Consider the following 17,794-nt stretch of genomic DNA (forward strand, 5'->3'; position numbering starts at 1 on the left):
CCCTGTCAACTGTCGGCTGCGCATCCTTCCTGCCCACACGTGCTGTGCTGGTGCTCTGTGCATTGCCCTGTGCACTCGGGATGCACGAGTGCCCGTTTGCCCGTGCGCAACCTCTTTGGCGTGTTCTTGCACACGGGTGCACACGGATGCACGGTGTACCCGCGCTCAGGTGCACGCGTGTGCGCACCAAGGCGCACGGCCCCTGCCTGCTGCTGGGCCTCGGGGTGCCGTGCGCGGCCATGGGTGCCCACGCGTGGCGGTGCGGGGTGTGCAGGCCCGCGGCGGGCGCGCGTGTCCCGCGTGCGAGCCTGCGGGAGGATCCAGCCCGGGTTTTCGGGGTGGCTGCAGCCGCCGGCGCTCCCGGCCGGGGTCTCCGTCCCGAGCGCTCCCGGCGCCGCCGCCCGAGTTGGCGGAGCGGGACCCGCAGCCCGGTTGTGCCGGGACCCGCCCCCCCCCCCCCCCCCCCCCCCCCCCCCCCGCCACCCACCCCCTTTGCGGGGGCTCCGGTAACTTTCCCCCGGGAGCCCGGGGCGGGCCGGGAAGTGCGGGGGGCGCCGTCCCTTCCCGTCCCGTCCCGCCCGCCCACCGGGGTCCCCCCCTGGATGCGCCGCTTCTCGCCCGGACCGAGCCGCAGCCGGGGGAAGGGAAGGGAAGGGAGCGCGGAGCCGCGGGTCCCGCCGCCTCGCTCTCGGAGCCGCCCGGAGGTAGGAGCCGTCGGCGGGTCGGGGCCGCGGGTGGGGAGCTCCCCGCGGGAGCCGGGGTGGCTCCAGAGGCTCCGCCGCGCAGCGCCGGGCCCCGTCCCGCTGTGGGGTGAGAGCCGGGGGGGGGGGAGCCTCATCCAGGGCCGGGCAGAGCGCCCCGGGCCCCGCCGCGCTCCCCGTCCCGTCCCCTCGCGATCGCGCACCGGGAGGGTTCAGCGCCGGCCCGGGGACCCCCTCGCAGCACGGGAGGGAGCGGGGCGCTCCCAGCGCTGCGGGTGGGGAGCGCTGGACCGGGAGTCCCGAGCGGGTGGAAGCCGCAGCCTTGGCCCGAGTGACGCAGCAGCTACGGGACTGTCCCCACGAGGGTGAGCGGTGCCAGCCGCGCCGCTGCTGCGGTCTCCGGCCACCCATGGGTACCTCGTGGTGGACTTGGGGCTCTGCCGGGCTCCTCGGGGGCCTCCGCACCCGGCCGCACATCCCCACAAACAGCACCCGCTGCCCCCGGGACCTTGGGAGGGCTTTGAAGGGAGGAGGATTTGGCGCTGGGACAAGGGGGTCCCCCTGCTCTCCTGACAGCCCGGCCGGGAGATCCCGTGCACCCCAAGATGCCCCGGTCCCTGGTGCTTCCCAGCCCTCATCCCATAGGCCCTGGGGCTGCTTCTTCCCTGCCCGTGCGGGCTGCAGCAGAGGCGGCCTCAGAAGTGTCCCATGCCTGGGAAAACCAGGAACCGTCGAAGAGCCCAGGTTGGAAAGGGCCATGAAAGGTCCAAGCCTTCATGGAACAAGGAGCTGAGTTTAAGAAACCTGGGCTTGGGGGGAAGGCAGAGCTGCTTTTGCACTTTGCCTGTGGAGCACCTCGAGTCCTTGCCTATGACAGCTCTGAGCGTCCCCAGTGTGCTTGCACAGGGGCTGCTGCCGGCTTTAGTGCTCAGAGAGCTGGGGCTGGGGCAGGTGAGTGGGGTGAGGAACCCCCATGCAGGGCACGGTGAGACCTGGCAGCCCTGTTTGCAGCTGAGCATGAGCTAACTCCAGCCTATGCAGCCGCTTTGGGTCTGACCACAGCAAGGCACCCCCAGACCACCCCGAGCCCTCAGTGAGTGCAGGAAGGTTAAAGGCAGAGGAATGTGGCAGAGGAATGGCTGTGGCATTTGCGATGCTGTGTTTGGGGTCTGGGAAACCAGTGCCTGCTCCAGCCGCATCCCAGTGCTGGAAGGGATGTGGGGGCCCAGAGGATGCTTCTGGATACCCAGATGCTGGAGTTTCCCCACCCCAGCCTGCTCTGTAGGCTGCGTGTGGCAAACCAGAGCTGGTGGATGCAGTGTCCCGAGGGTGGGCACTGGGATTTGGTGCAGGGAAAGGGAAGAGGAAGCACCCAGATGAAGTTTCACCTTTAGTAATTCAGACCTAGGAACACTTCCCAGTGTGGCTGCATCTGCTGTGTCCAGCTGAGGCAGAAGCTGCCTCTGTGGTGAGCAGGGGATGGCAAAGGCATCTACTGTCCCTTCCATGCTGTTGTGGGTGTTCAAAGCTTCTTGACTGATGTATATGTCTCTGCTTAGTGTGAGCTGGGAGCTGGTTTGGTCCTCACCCTCCCTTCAGCCTTTTGCCAGCGCAGTGAAGGCCACTGTTACTCAGCAAGGGTCTTTGAGGGGAGTCTGTTGGAAATTGAGACCCTGCAGCAGATCCACACCAAAACTCCATGTGCTTGGTAGGACCCCCAAATTCCCCAAGGATGCTGGCACCTCTGAGGAGCCTGCCATATACCGACCTGAGCCCAGCGGTGCATACCCTCACCCTTGTGAGGCTGCTTATAGCCAAGCCACTGAAGGATTGGTCCTCATCTCCCCCATGCTCCATCTTTTCCATCACAAAGACGAGCGCAGGACCAGGAGCAGGTTGGGAGCTGAATGTTGCCAGGCCCCTGTAGCTGGTCTGGTGGGAGGCAGTGGAACTAACCCAGCACTGCCTCCCCGTCCCGGTGCTGGATGTGGCTGAGCAGTCAGAACCTCCCCGGAGCACAGGTTTCCAAGGGGGGAGTGAGTCAGCGCCGGTACCTTGTGCTGCCGTGTTGGGGCAGCCCAAGCTCTGGCTTGGGGAGGGGAGATTGGTGCTTCCAGGATGTGTGACACGGTGCAGCTCAGGACATGACCGTGTTCACATGCATGTGAATATCATAGAACCAGGTTTGGGTTGGAAGAGACCTTAAAGCTCCTCCAGCTCCAACCCCTGCCATGGGCAGGGACACCTTCCACTGGAGCAGCTTGCTCCAGGCTCCGTCCAACCTGGCCTTGATGGGATGGAGCGTCCAAACCTCCTCTGTTCAGCCCATTCCAGTGTCCCAGCACCCTCACAGGGAACAACTTCTGCTTAAGAGCTCATCTCCATCTGCCCTCTGGCAGGTTAAAGCCATTCCCCTTGTCCTCTCCCTCTATCCCTTGTCCAAAGCCCCTCTCCAGCTTTGTTTTTGGCTTGTCAGCTTTCCCTAAAGGATTTCTGCTGTTGTCTTTCCTTCCTTCCACAGGCCCCTGGGCCTGTTCTTGTCCATCTCACAGAGTAAAAGAGGGAAACCTTAAGTGTGTGGAAGTTGGTCAGAAGGGAGAGCAATCCTACACCCAGAGCATCCCCTACGGACGCCTGTTTGTGTGCGTGTGTGTTGGTGTCTTGCATCTGTGCCACTGGAGCCTCTCTCTCTGTGTGCCTCAGTTTCTCTTTATGGCTTTTGCTGGTGTTTGGCAAAATCCCAGCGATTTGGTAATGGAACAGGCCCATTGGGGTGGTCCTGGGTGAGATGGAGGGGATTCTTCCCCAGGGATGCTCACAGCTCACAGCCCAATCCTTAGGGCACATCAAACCCCGCCAGAAGCCGCTCAATAACAGGGCCAACAGCTGATAAAATAGCTGCCTCCGAGTGGGAACAAGCAGCAAAAACAGAGTCAGGTTTCAGCCCTGCTGCATCCAGCTTTGAGGCTGCGGCTGGGGGGATGCTTCCAGATGTGGTGCGATCCCACCAGCCACCTCCTACCCTCATCCAGGGGGAGCAAAGCCCTGCTTGGTGCCCCCCGTAGTGGCAGAGATGGGGCTCTATGTGTGGACATCACAGGTCTCCAACCAAGGAGCAGGAGGGCAGGCGGTTGCGCACCCACCTCTGTCAGTGGCAGGTACTCCTGGAGAGCCTAAAGAGCCCCATCAGGCACAGGATCGCTGAGGACATTGGGGAGCAGCCCCACCACCGCCTCTGGGCAGACAGAGGTGGCTCCTGCCCCAAAGGAGGAGCAGTTTATGCTCCCTACATCCCCCTGTGCTGTGCTCCCCTTGCCCTGCCCTTGGCGCATCAAGAGACAGGCAGATCCCCAGACTAAAAGGGGTTGCTGGTGTGTAGCCAAGCCTTTAACGCTGCTGAGGTCTCTGCCAGCTCCTGCGCATCCTCCTCTTCCCATCCTCGGAGGGATCCTGCAGGATGGAGCTGTTGGGGTGGGAGGGGGCTCTGTGACCCCCCCTGAGTGCAATGAGGGGGCAGATGCCTCCTCCACCTTTGGGACAGCAGGAAGCCCTGCACCGCAGCCCCCGTGCTGGGGGGTGCCCCTCCGTGGGGCTGGGTTGGGGACGATGCCTCGATGCCATGGGGAGGAGCAGCCATGACTCCGAGCCGGGCTTTTATGGGTCCCACATGTTCCATGTTGCTGCTTCCCTCCAGCGCTGCGAAGGGAAGGGGAAACATAAAAATTCCTTGGAGCAGCTGCTCCCGTGCGTGCCCCCCCCCCCCCTTTACCCTCACCCCAAAACCTTACCCCAGCGGAGGCAGGGCCCGGGGAAATGGCTTCGTGTGAGCAATCGGCAGGGGTTAAGCGTGAGCGCGCTGGCAGCCAAAGCAAATACCATGCGAGCCCATGACAATCGCCTGCCGGCCCTGGGACCACCTATCAAGCACCACGGCTCCTGCCCTGCTTGCCACTGCTTCCTGAGCCGCTCGGCTTGTGGTTGAGGGCCGGCAGACCCTGCTTTAAGGGTGGGGGGGGAAATGGGAGCTCCCACCCTGCAGCCCTCCTCCATGGGAGCCACTGCAGCCCCACGTTCCCCTCTTCGCCAGGCATGCGTGTGTTAGCGTGTGTTAACGTGTCTAAAGGCATGTCAGTGCCTGGTCATGAGTGGGTGTGGATGCATGTGGGAGCGAGGGGCTGGATCGTTTGGCCCCCTGCTGAGGTGAGGTGCACGGCTGGTGGTGCATGGTGCCTTGCACAAGGCTGGGGTGCTGGGTGTGCTGGGAAGGGACCGCGGGTCCGTACTGGAAGTGGTGTGGAGGGCAGAGAGGAATAATGGTGTGGGATGGGGAATGAAGGTGGGAGAAGAGGGGGGAGAGGAGGATGTCCTGCACCTCTTCTGGCATGGACGGATCTGCCCCTTTCCCTCCACACATGAAGCTGGTTCTTCCCTGCCTCATCTTTTCCAGGCAAGGGACCACCTTGGAACGAGCTTGGCAGCTCACACCAGCATGGGTTCATGACCCTGGCTCGTCCCCTTTCAGACCCCCTGAACCTGAAGCAATGTCCTTTGTGGCAGCTGCAGTCCTGGGCAGATTAGCTGCCCCATGCAGAGGAGCTTGGGCTCGCCCTAAAGCCTGGCCTAACACTGGGGTCAGACCCATAGCGAGGCGGCTGGGCGGGAGGTCTGCGCATCCCTGCTGCAGGAGGCAGGGATGAGAAAGCTCGTGGGGTTCGGGGGATGCAGACCCCAGCGCAGAGCGCGCTGCCCTGGCTCCAACCCGCTCCCAGGGCACGGAAAGGGGCTTTTTCCAAGGGGGAATTTCCCCATCTCTGCCTGTCAGTGCCTTCCCCTGGCTGCTGGCTCGGGCTGCACCGCGGGCAGGAGACGCCGTAGCTTGGAGGAGCGGTGATGCTGCCAGCTCCTCCCTGCCCTGCCGTGCGTGCCCTTGGTCCTGGGTGGCCACAGGGGCTCTCTTCCAGCTGCGCTGCTGCAGCCTGCGCCGTGTGCTCTGTTCGGTGCATGCAGAGCTGCTGCCTGAGCCGCTGCCCCGGCGCAGGAGGGCAGATCCGGAGCCAGAGCAGTGTTTTCCCTAAGGCCTTAGAGGGTTAAACCAATTGGGCATGTGGCTGACCTGGGGTCACAAGGCGGTAGAGATGAGGGCTCAGTGCTTTGACTATCATGGGGCTAGAGCCCACCTCTCCTTAGGGGGTGAAAACGATGTGCAGGGGGGGGCTTCTTGGGGTGCCCCCCTCCTCCCCAGCCCCTGCTGGTCCTGCTCTCTGCCTCTCCCTGCTTCATCAGTGAGTGAGGGCTTGGGGTGAACGGGCCTGCAAACACGTTCTAGCTCCCCACATGCTCATAGGAACATCCCACTCGTATGTAGACAAGCACACATGCAAACACTTCTGTGTGTACATACACACAAGCATACCCCCCCCCCCCCCCAAAACCATGCACATTAAGCACAAACCCCTCTCCGCACATGCAGACACATATGGCCAAGCTCGTGCTTACAGAAACCCAGATGCCCCCACGCATGCACACACAGAGCCCTCCTCCAGGCCCCCCATGCTGGGGGCTGTGCTGGGCGGGTTGATGGATTGTGCCACACACAGCTCAGCGCTGCTGCTCTATGGGCTGGGATCGTGGCTGGGATGGAGGCCGCATGGGCTAATCCAACCCTGACATCACATTCCTCCACAGTGGGACTCCAGCGTGGTTAACCCTACCGGGGCTGGGCGCGGGGCAGGAGGCGATGGGATCAATGCCGAGGCGCAGACAGGGTGCTGGGCTGGGTGGTAGCCACCCCGCTGTGCCGCACAGCACCCACTGCTGCGGGCTGCCTGCACCCTTTGGGAGCCAGGAGCATCCCTGGTGCGAGGTGGGAGCTGGGCTGGGGGTCTGCCCCGCTGCAGCCTGTGTTGAGTGCGCACACACCCCGGTCCCCCAGGGCCGCGTGGCTCCCCTATGGTGGTTCCACCACCCATCAACGCTGCCATCCCATGCTACGAGCCCGCTTCCACCTCCTTCCCCCTCTCTGCCCCCTTCCCCGCTCCCCAGTGTCCTCAGGAAACTGGCGCCAGATGACACATTTTAGATGTGTTTGCAGGGAAGAAAAGGCAAGGAGCTGGGATGGGAGGAAGGAGGAGTTGCGGTGGTGGTGGTGGGGGGAAAGGATGGATGTTGAGTCCTGCCCCCCCCTCCTGCTCCGGAGTTCAGGGTCTGGAGCCAGCCCCCGCTCCAACGGCGGGCGCCGCTGGCTGCGCTCCGTGTTTTCTTGGCAGAGGGGAGCAGGAATGCGCTTCAGTTCGAGGCTCTTGGCAGGAGGAGGCCGAGGGAAGCTTCCCCGCATCCCGGCTGCGCCCGGCGCTCGCATTCATGCCCATAGGCTGCGACTTGGGTGGGCCGCGGAGCTGCGCTGCGCGGCGGGCGGGGGAGGCAGCGCCGCGGTGGGCGAGCCGCCGGCCCCGCTCCCATTGGCTCCCCCGCGCCGCCGGCCCCATCCGGCTTCCCCCGCTAAAGGGGGTCCGGGGAGCCCCTGGGGATGCTTTGGATTGGGGGGAGCAGAGGGGACTTGGGGGGGGGGAGGTGATGCTTTCTGTCCCCCCCCATCCCCTGTGGACCCTTTGCATTGGGGGGAGCAGAGGGGACTTGGGGGGGTCTTGATGCTTTCTGCCCCCCCCATGCCCTGTGGACCCTTTGCATTGGGGGGAGCAGATGGGACTTGGGGGGGGGGGTGATGCTTTAGGGACCCCCCCATCCCCTGTGGACCCTTTGCATTGGGGGGAGCAGATGGGACTTGGGGGGGTCTTGATGCTTTCTGCCCCCCCCATGCCCTGTGGACCCTTTGCATTGGGAGGAGCAGATGGGACTTGGGGGGGGGGGGTGATGCTTTCTGTCCCCCCCCATCCCCTGTGGACCCTTTGCATTGGGGGGAGCAGATGGGACTTGGGGGGGTCTTGATGCTTTCTGCCCCCCCACCATGCCCTGTGGACCCTTTGCATTGGGGGGAGTAGATGGGACTTGGGGGGTCTTGATGCTTTCTGCCCCCCCACCATGCCCTGAGGACCCTTTGCATTGGTGGGAGCAGATGGGACCTGGGGGGGTCTTGATGCTTTCTGCCCCCCCCATGCCCTGTGGACCCTTTGCATTGGGGGGAGCAGATGGGACTTGGGGGGTCTTGGTGCTTTCTGCCCCCCCATGCCCTGTGGACCCTTTGCATTGGGGGAGCAGATGGGACTTGGGGGGGTCTTGATGCTTTCTGCCCCCCCACCATGCCCTGTGGTCGCTTTGCACTGGAGGGAGTAGTTTGGACTTGGGGGGCCTTGATGCCTTCTGCCGCCTCCCATGCCCTGTGGACCCTTTGCATTGGGGGGAGCAGATGGGACTTGGGGGGGTCTTGATGCTTTCTGCCCCCCCCATGCCCTGTGGACCCTTTGCATTGGGGGGAACTGCTGGGACTTGGGGGGAGCCTTGGTGCTTTCTGCGCCCCCCCATGCCCTGTGGACCCTTTGCATTGGGGGGAACTGCTGGGACTTGGGGGGAGCCTTGGTGCTTTCTGCGGCCCCCCATGCCCTGAGGACCCTTTGCACTGGGGGGAGCAGATGGAACTTGGGAGGGGGGGGTGTTGGGTTTGATGCTTTCTGCCTTGCGCCGCCACCCCACCCCAGCATGCTGGTGCTCAGCAGAGGAAATGTGTGGCACCCTGAGGAGCTGGGTCGCTGCCATCCTGCCCCCCTGCTCCCGCTGCCTCCAGACTGCCCTTGCAGGCTGCGTCTCCCTGCCCAGCTCCTCCCTTCTGCCTGCGCTCAGGAGCAGAAGCTGTCTTGGCACAGCAGGACCCTGAGCATCCCGCTTGGAGCCGGGTGGGCAGGGACTATGGGTCACTGTGCAGGGATGAACACGCGTGCTCACGTGTGCAGTACGGCGCGTGCCAGGCATGGCACAGCATGAAATGAAGCTAACAGCAAGGGCGAGAAGACATCGCAAAGGTGATGGGGGAATTAAGCCTGGTCCTGGAAGCAGGAGATGCCCCACACATGGTGCCCCACCTGCCTGGAGCTGGAGGCTGCTGGGACCAGCTGGGCCCAGGGCAGAGCCCCCCATCACACTGGTGCTGCTGCCCCCTCCTCTTTGGGCTGGGCTGGGCGCACACAGTCCCTGGTACCAAACTGCGGGCTCTCACTTGAGTGAGGAGCTGGTGATGAGCCCAGACTGCGGGAGCCCAGGTGATGCTTCTCAGGCAGGGGAGATAATGGGGTTTTGGCTTTGCCTGTCTCCAACCACCCCCTGTCATCTCCCAGATGCTCTCTGCATAGGTGCAAATGCATGTTCATGCATCCCTGCGCATACACGTGGGTGGCTGCATGCAGAGACTCCAAAACAGGACAGAGTTCTGTGAGGGGCTTGGTTAGATTTGGGGGGGGAGCAGATGGGAGCCTTCCCCTGCAGCTACTCCCCAGGCTTTGCATCAAGGCCCAGGTTCCATGGGCAGGTAAGAGGCTCCTCCTCTGCTCCCCCTTCCCCATAGTCTCATTCCTCTTCCCCTTGCCTGTCCCCAGCACCACATCACCTTCGCGGGTCCCTCCCTCCCTCTTTGCCTGCCCTGCTGCCCCCCCTGCCCCATTCTTCCTGGCTGACACTCGCACAAAGCCCCGAGACGAGCTTTCAAAGGGGCAACTCATGCGGAAGAATTGCAGCCCCCCTCGCCCCCTCGTGCTCCGAACGCAGCCCAGCACCGTTCCCAGCGGGGTGAGGGGCTCCCACTGCCCCAGACCCCTTGTTTGGGGTCTCTCAAAGGGGAGGGGAGAGGCTGAGGGGACAGGAGACCTTGTTCCCAGTGCCACCCACCCTGTGCTTGCTCCTCCTTCCAGAGCTCCCGTCCTTCAGCAAGCCCTCAGGGATCCTGGGGCAGGACAGCGCCCATGGGAGGGGATGGAGATGTAGGCTGGGACCCGAAGGTGCAGCCATGGTTTGGAGATGAGCGGAAGCGAGAGCCGGGCAGAGGAACAGGAACCTGCGGGCAGGGATGGGGCTGTGCCCTGTGGGCAGGGCTGCGATGGAGGGTGGGACAGGGCAGGGTTTCCAGCTGCAGGCAGGGTGGGGACCAGGAGGCAAGGCAAGGCTTGGGTGGGACGTGCTGCTGCTGCAGGGCCCCATTGAGGAGCGCAGAGCACGGCGCCAGCGTGGGTCCTTGGACCCGCAATGGTTCTGAGCATCCATGCTTGGCAGTTCGGGCTCGCAGGTTTGACACCCATGTGTGTGTGTGCTCGAGTGCGGGTGTCTGGGTGCACGCGTGCGTGTTCCACCCCTCCTGCAACGCACACTGGTGTTGCAGTACAGCACCGAGCCTGAGGCCACCTTGCTAAGTCCCTATCCGGGGAGCTGTGGGACGGGCGACCCTACAACAGCATCACTGCTTGTGCCAGGCTCTCAGAGGCAGCCTGGAGCTGGGCAATGGTTTGGTCTGTACCGTGCTCCTTGTGCTGAGGGTGTGTTAAGTGCCCTGTGCTCGTGCCGTGAGGTGCCTGGGGACAGACAGGCTTGCTTTGCAGAGGGTGATGGAGCCGGGCGGCTGTGGTGATACGGAACCACCGTGGCTTGCGCCTCCTGTCCCCACCCAGCCCACCAGAGGCATGCAGCCTTCTGCATGGTTTATGTCTCTGCAATGTCAGCAGAAGGAGGAGAGGGATGCGGTGGGGGCTGCGCCCTGGCCCCACAGGCATCTCCTCTTGCACCATCCCCTTCTTCCTTCCAGGAACATCCAGCAAAGTGTGGGGAATGCCCCCCCCCCCAGGTCCAGGGAGAAAGTGGGAGCCCTTAGGGCAGGGGGAAGCACCCTGAAGGGGGGGGGGGAGCACCAGGATATCTGCATGTGGGAGGGAGCAAGGGAAAGTAAACGCCAGGGGCCACTATGGCAGGGCAGGGGGCCCCAGAGCTGAGTCAGGTGGTCCCTAGCCCGGTTCCTCTGCCTGGGCCCCTCGACGTTTGTGTCTGTGCCCCAAGATGCGGGTGACGCCGTTTCCCTGTTGTCACCTCCCCACCTTGGCAGTGCCCCCTTGGCAGTGGGGCAGGGTCTGCGGGGGGGCACAGAGGGTGAGGGCAGGGCCACGCTGGGAGCTTTCAGGGTGCGGGTGCGGATGCGGGTACGGGTGCGGGGTGCGGATACGGGCACAGATGAGGGTGCGGATACAGGCGCAGGGTGCGGGTACGGATGCGGGGTGCGGGTGCGGATACAGGCACAGATGCGGATGCGGATACGGGCGCAGATGCGGGTGCGGATACAGGCGCAGGGTGTGGGTACGGGTGCGGATGCGGGGTGCGGATACGGGCGCAGATGCGGGTGCGGATACAGGCGCAGGGTGCGGGTACGGGTGCGGGGTGCGGATACGGGCGCAGATGCGGGTGCGGATACAGGCGCAGGGTGCGGGTACGGATGCGGGGTGCGGATGCGGGTGCGGATACGGGCACAGATGCGGGTGCGGATACAGGCGCAGGGTGCGGATACGGGTGCGGATACGGCCGCGGGGCGCGGTGCTGCTGCGCTCCCTGGCGGGCGCGGGGCGCGCATCCCACCCTTGTCCTCCCTGCTTCAGGCGCCCGCCGGCTCCAGCCCCACAGCGCGGACCCGATGCGCTCCTGAGCCTGGGCAGGCTCCGCCGAGAGATGTTCAACCCCGTCAGCTCCCCGGGCAGCGGCTACGCCGAGCGCTGCTGCCTGCGCCCGCCCCATGGAATAGCTCCAGGTGCCCCGGGACCACCAGGTCGGTCGCATCCCCCCTCAGCCTGGTACCTGAGCAGTGCCGGGCACGGCGCAAGGAGCATCCGGCTTCAGATTCAGTGCTTGGGTTCAGGGGTGCTCAAGGGACTTCCTTCCCCCTCGTGCCACTCACCCTTATGCTCTTCCCGTCTTTCTCCTCGCCCCTGCCAGGACTCGATTTCCCCTTATGCCACCAGTCAAACCTTATGAGTGGTCACCGTGGTTATGGGCTGGTGCCAGGAGCCGAGCACCACAGTGGTGATGGTAAGTGCCTTGGGCAGGTGTTGGGTTCTACAGCACCACACTGGTCAGCCATCTGGACCAGACGATCACTGTAGTCCCTTCCACTTGAAATACCCCGTTTCCATTCTAAACCAGAAGTGAACTGGCACAGCCAGGGTCCTCCTTTAAGCTCCAGGGCACCAGGACTGTGTCCCTGGGGGTTTCTTCAGCCTCCTAGGACCCATACTGAGGGTCTCTGTGCTGCCACCCCAGGCTCACGGTTCTCAACGCCCCGTGCCGCAGGCAAGCTGGGCAAGAAGCGGGCCCTGTCCATCTCACCGCTGTCGGACTCCAGCATTGACCTGCAGACGGTCATCCGCACCTCACCCAACTCCCTCGTGGCCTTCATCAACTCCCGCTGTGCCTCTGCCAGTGGCTCCTATGGCCACCTCTCCATCAGCACCCTCAGGTGGGCACCACGCATGCAGGCGCTGAGGCTGGGAGCCTGAATGCCCATTCCCAGCTTGGGGAATGCCTGGGGGAAGGTGGGAGCGGGGCGGGATGGTGGATCCTGGGATCCCTGCGCTCCGATGGCATCACCTGCTCATCCCTCTCGCTCCTTGCAGCCCGTCGCTGGGATATCAGAGTCCCCCGGCTCAGCAGAAGGGCCAAGGCCACCTTTACAGCCACAGCGCAGCAGCAGCACCACCATGCAGCTCCCATGAAGCCCTGTCCACCCGCCCAGGGCTCCTGCATCACACCCCAGCTCGTGGGACCCTCAAGCAGTGCCAGGTAAGGGGCCCTTGCGCCCGTGCCAGCGGTGGTCCAGCGAGCATCCCGCTGCTCACTGCTTTCCCCCCTGCCCTGGTAGCAGCTGAAGCTGGAGTGGAGCCTGAGCAGCCCCTTGGCTGGCAAATACCCAGAGGAGAGATCCGAGGGTGACATCTCCAGTCCAGCTTCCACAGGCACCCAGGTACTGCCCAAGCCTTGAGACCCCCCCATCCCACCCCACTTCCCCCTGGCACCACTCTCAGTAACGGGAGCACGTACCTCGGGGTACTGCGCTCCCCCAGGACCCCTTGCTGGGGATGCTGGATGCTCGGGAAGAGCTGGAGAAGGAGGATGGGAAACCCGAGTCGGAGGCTGTGTACGAAACCAATTGCTACTGGGATGGCTGTGCCAAGGAGTTTGACACGCAGGAGCAGCTCGTGCATGTGAGTCGGGTCCTGCCTGGCTATACACAGGCGCAGAGGGTGCCCTCAGGCTTCTGGGTGTTATCCCCCCTTTGTGCACCCACAGCTCCTACTGGCCTATATTGAGCTGCTCCCCTCCCTACGCGAAGAGCTCAGCACACGTGCACCCTGTTGGAAGCGGCCCCTAGGAATGGAAGGATTTGCATCCTCCACTTCTTGTGGCCCTCCCATACCGTGTCCCTAAGGGGTACATCCCATCCGGCCGTCCTCATGCCTGTGGCAGCTCTCATGGACCACTGATGCAGCCAGACTCCCTCCTCTGCTCTTCGCCTCCCTGCAGACATTACAACTGTCCTATATAGCTGTCATATAGGTTGGAACTGGAGGATCTGAAGGTCCTTTCCAACCCTAAACTCGTCTACGATCCTATATCCCCTTCACCACACCTCAGGCCACCTTGACCCCTGTGTCTTCTCTTGGGCCTCCCAGAACAGCCCCAAAAACCACCTCCTGCATCCACTGGTGGACATCATCTGACCACCCTGCTTTTGCCCGTCCCCTGGTGTCTCCAGCCACCATCCCAGTCCCTCTCTGTCCGTTCCCTCACGGTATTCTATCGGCACCCCTATCCGCCTCAGTCTCTGGTGACGCCCCTCTCTCCTCAGCACATCAACAACGAACACATCCATGGGGAGAAGAAGGAGTTCGTGTGCCACTGGGCAGCGTGTTCCCGGGAGCAGAGACCCTTCAAGGCTCAGTACATGCTGGTGGTGCACATGCGACGGCACACGGGCGAGAAGCCCCACAAGTGCACGGTGAGCTGGCAAGGGCCCTTGCAACGCCTCGGCTGAGCTGGGAAAACGAGGTGGGACACGAGCATGGTGGCGCATGAGGTTGGGTATAAGGAAGGAGCTCTTCCCTGTGAGGGTGCTGAGGCACTGGAATGGGTTGCCCAAGGAAGTTGTGGATGCTCCATCGCTGGCGGTGCTCAAGGGCAGGTTGGATGAAGCCTTGGGTTTAGTGGGAGGTGTCCTTGGGGGTTGGAACTGGATGATCTCGGGGTCCTTTCCAACCCAAACCGTTCCGTGATCCTATGGTGGAGTGGGGTTCACGTGTGGCAGTGTGTAACCAGTGCCACAGCAGAAATGCACCCAAGGTAAAGGGGTACAGAGCAGGCTTGGCCACAGCCCAGCGGGGCAGTGCGTGGTGAGGGGCATGCCATGGCCATAAGGGGGACATGGGTAGGTGTGCTACAGGCTCTGTGCGAGGTGCACGGCCCCTCTCACCCTCCTCACCCGCGCAGTTCGAGGGCTGTAACAAAGCCTACTCACGCCTGGAGAACCTCAAGACCCACCTGCGTTCGCACACGGGCGAAAAACCCTACGTGTGCGAACACGAGGGCTGCAACAAGGCCTTCTCCAACGCTTCTGACCGGGCCAAGCATCAGAACCGCACTCACTCCAATGAGGTACGGACCCGCCCGGGGCTCTCTGCACCCCTTTGGGCTCCCCGTGGGCCTCCTAAGCAGTCCTGTGTTCTGAAAACTCCCTGTGTCCCTTGGGTGTTCTAATAGCTGGGCCCTGTTCCTTCCCTCCGTCACCTGCAATCCCACCAGGGTCCCTTTAACCCCATCAGCTGCCTGTGACCTCCTCCGAGTCCCTGCTGTAGCATCCTCATCCCCTATCCAAAGGGGACGCAGCCTCTTGGATCCCTCCTTACCCTCCGTTCTTGCGCTTGTTGGAGAGGGTTGGGAGGGGTGTTCATTGCACTCCCAGGGGTCTCTGGTCAGCGCTAGCACCTTCATCCCCCCCCGTGCCCCGGCAGAAGCCCTACGTGTGCAAGATTCCGGGCTGCACCAAGCGCTACACGGACCCCAGCTCGCTGCGCAAGCACGTGAAGACGGTGCACGGCCCCGATGCCCACGTCACCAAGAAGCACCGAGGGGACGCGGTGCCGGGGCGTCCCCTGCCCACCCCCAGCGGCCCCCCAGACATGAAGCAGGAGAAAGACACAAACGGCCCCGGCGACGGCCATAAGGATGACGGCAAACTCTTGGTGCCCGACTTGGCCTTGGTAAGGAGCTGCGGTGGTTGCATGGGAGCGGGGTCTCGCAGTGGGTGTCTGACCCCCTTCTCCTTGGTTCATGTCTTTGGGTCCCCCCTAGAAGCCCCAGCCCAGCCCTGGCGGGCAGTCATCGTGCAGCAGCGGCCATTCCCCCCTCGGCAGCACCACCAACAACGACAGCGGGGTGGAGATGGCCGGCAACGCCGGCGGCAGCTACGAGGACCTGTCCACACTGGAGGATGCGCCCGGCGAGCCCATGGGCACCTCGGGGCTCATGGCCCTCCACAAGCTGGAGAACCTTCGCATAGACAAACTGAAGCAGATGAGGAAGCCATCAGCTCCCAAGGGCCTGAATTTGCCACCCATCCCCGGAGCCGGTGAGCTTGCGCTTCCCTCCCACCCGGATACGGGGCCGGTCCCGTGCCAAGAGAAGTCTGGTTTGCGGCCAGAGGGGTTTCCACACCTTCCCTTCGCTCGTGGTGGACCCCCCCCATCCGTGGGCTTGATCTTAAAGGTCTTTTCCAACCTCATTGATTCTAAACGATCTTTTGCCCCCTCTTTGTTGCCACCCCTGGATCTGCCTCCTGTCCCGGCCAGGCACTAACCACGGAAGAGGCCGCATCCTGCTCCCGGCCGCACGGCCACGTGCCCCTTGTCCCGACTCCTCCTTTTCTTTCCAGGGGAGATGCCCAGGCCGCCGGCGGCCGCCTCGCACCGGCGCCTGGCGGCAGCAGGGATGGGCACAGCTCTGAGCGAGCGCCGCAGCAGCGGCACCAGCACCGTGAGCTCAGCCTACACCGTGAGCCGGCGCTCGTCCCTGGTGTCCCCGTACCTGCCCGGCCCGTACCCGAGCGGCGAGGCCGGGGCCGTGCCCGGCGCCGCAGCCCTGCCCGATGGCTACGACCCCATCTCTCCGGATGCATCCCGACGCTCCAGCGATGCCAGCCACGGCGGGGGGCTGCCGGGGGTGGGCAGCCTTACCCCAGCCCAGCGCTATCGACTCAAGGCCAAATACGCCGCGGCCACAGGCGGTCCCCCCCCAACGCCGTTGCCCAGCGTGGAGCGGGCGGGCATGGGTGCCCACAGCAGCTTCGCAGGGCACTGCGCCGGGCCGGCGGAGCCCCGCGCCCTCGCCAATGGGTTGCTGCGGAGGCACAGCTCCAATGACCCCCCCGGCTGCGCGGGCGCTGCTCCCCATCCCTTGGTGCCTCGCAGCAGCGTGCGCCGGGCCAGCGACCCTTCCCGGAGCGCGGCCAACGCTCCCGCTGCACCCAGGGTGCATCGCTTCAAGAGCGTGGGCAACGTCAACGTGCCGGGCGCCGGCAGAGCCGCTCTGCAGCCCTTGGGTGGCCCCGATGGCAGCCTGCAGCGCCGAGGCTTCGCTGAGCACGTCTTCCTGGAGAGCCCAGGCCCGGAGCCTGCCTTGGCAGGGCTGGAGCAGTACTTGGAGTACGCCGAGGAAAGCTTCCCGTGCCATAGGGCGGGCGCGGAGCTCCAGTGTGAAGCTCCCTATGGCAGCAGCCACCGGCCTGCGGCGTGCCTGCAGCTGAACCCAGGAGGCCCCAGGGACATGGAGGAGGGTTTACTGCAGCCCGAGTTCTGCCTCCCGCAGTGCCAGCTGAACCAGCACTTCACCATGCTGCACGCTGGCGCCGGGGCCGTGCCTGCGCCGTGGGATGAGCATCCCCAAAGCAACGTGGAGATGAGCTCCGGGCAGCCCGGGGTCAGTGCCATGGCTGGGTCACCCTTTCACCATCAGAGCACCGAGTACCAACTGCCCGGCGCTTGCGGGCAGCAGCCCAGGCTTGTGAGCTCGTGCCAGGACAACGGGTACCCCGGGGGGCACCGGCTCAACCGACCGCACATCAAATCAGAGCAGCGGTACCCAGCCCCTACCCCAGCGCTTGCTCCCTGCCAGAACCCCAAACTCGCTGGGCACTTGCAGCCTCCGGCATCCTTCGGCCAAGCCGTGAACGCAGGGCACGGAGGTTTCCAGCCTGAGGAGCAGGCGCCCATGGGTTACATGGGCATGCTGAGCCCGAGCGGGAGAAGAGACCAGACCCCCACCATGCAGAGCAAGGAGGTGATGGTCCGGAGCTACGTGCAGGCCCAGCAGGCTCTGATGTGGGGAGCCCAAGCAGTCCCCAAGGGAGGGGAGGCTGCGCTGCGCCCCGGCACCGAGCCTGGGCAGTGCCACGCCATGCAGTGCCCCGGTTACCAACCCAAAGCGGAGAACCCGCAGGCTCTGCCAGAGACCCAGCACCTCCTTCATGCCCCATGCTTCAACCCTGAGCTGGGGCCGCATCCGCCCGGCGGCCCTAAACCCCAAGGGCACCCGAACAACCTGAACTACGCAGGGCACCTGCCCCAGCCAAGCCATTCCTATGAGGCAATGGAAGCCAGCTCCCGGCGCGCGCATCGCCTGCTCCCTGCCCGCCCCACACTTGAGGGGCCCAATAACGCCCTGCATTATTACCCAGCCCAGGGCACACACATGGGCAAAGGTGGGCATAAACTGCTGGGCCAAACGGCAGCAAGCTGTGGGGCTCCTGGGCATTATGGGGGGAGCATGGAGGGGCTCAAAGGCAGCTCGTGTCACTACCTGGATTCGGGGGAGCAAGTGGCCAACAGCTTGGACTCCTTGGACCTGGAGAACACGCACCTTGACTTTGCTGCCATCGTGGAAGAACCGGAGCTGCCCGCGCTGCTGCCGGGGCCCCCGAGCCCTGCTGGGGCTCTGCTGCCTGCATCCGGGGGTGCCAACATGGCTGTGGGGGACATGAGCTCCATGCTGAGCACCCTGGCAGGGGAAAGCCATTTCCTCAACTCCCTGTCTTAAGCAGGAGGTACCGGGCATCAGGTGGGCCCGTCTGC

The 17,794-nt window shown here is 64.1% G+C and overlaps 1 protein-coding gene across 1 annotated transcript; it reads left to right on the forward strand.

Moving 5' to 3' along the window:
- The first annotated feature begins 600 nt into the window (after window positions 1-600).
- GLI1 (GLI family zinc finger 1) lies at window positions 601-17,794 on the forward strand. Its single transcript, XM_057414822.1, has 12 exons — window positions 601-704; window positions 11,279-11,445; window positions 11,613-11,705; window positions 11,937-12,132; window positions 12,290-12,455; window positions 12,535-12,636; window positions 12,737-12,877; window positions 13,522-13,671; window positions 14,160-14,324; window positions 14,681-14,929; window positions 15,021-15,352; window positions 15,614-17,794. Exons 2-12 carry the CDS (start codon window positions 11,349-11,351, stop codon window positions 17,757-17,759), a joined length of 3,837 nt encoding a protein of 1,278 aa, XP_057270805.1. The 5' UTR covers window positions 601-704; window positions 11,279-11,348; the 3' UTR covers window positions 17,760-17,794.

This window comes from Pezoporus wallicus, unplaced genomic scaffold (genome assembly GCF_028554395.1).
Source record: "Pezoporus wallicus isolate ANWC-B61680 ecotype Strahan unplaced genomic scaffold, APGP_CSIRO_Pwel_v1 contig_14330, whole genome shotgun sequence".
NCBI lineage: Eukaryota > Metazoa > Chordata > Aves > Psittaciformes > Psittacidae > Pezoporus > Pezoporus wallicus.

Excerpts from the sequence above, each read along its gene's own strand:
- GLI1 (XM_057414822.1), top strand. The coding sequence starts at position 11,349 with ATGTTCAACCCCGTCAGCTCCCCGGGCAGCGGCTACGCCGAGCGCTGC. Across the intron at positions 12,878-13,521 it reads CGCAGGAGCAGCTCGTGCAT|CACATCAACAACGAACACAT; the intron begins GTGAGTCGGGTC and ends CTCTCTCCTCAG. Across the intron at positions 14,930-15,020 it reads TGGTGCCCGACTTGGCCTTG|AAGCCCCAGCCCAGCCCTGG; the intron begins GTAAGGAGCTGC and ends GGTCCCCCCTAG.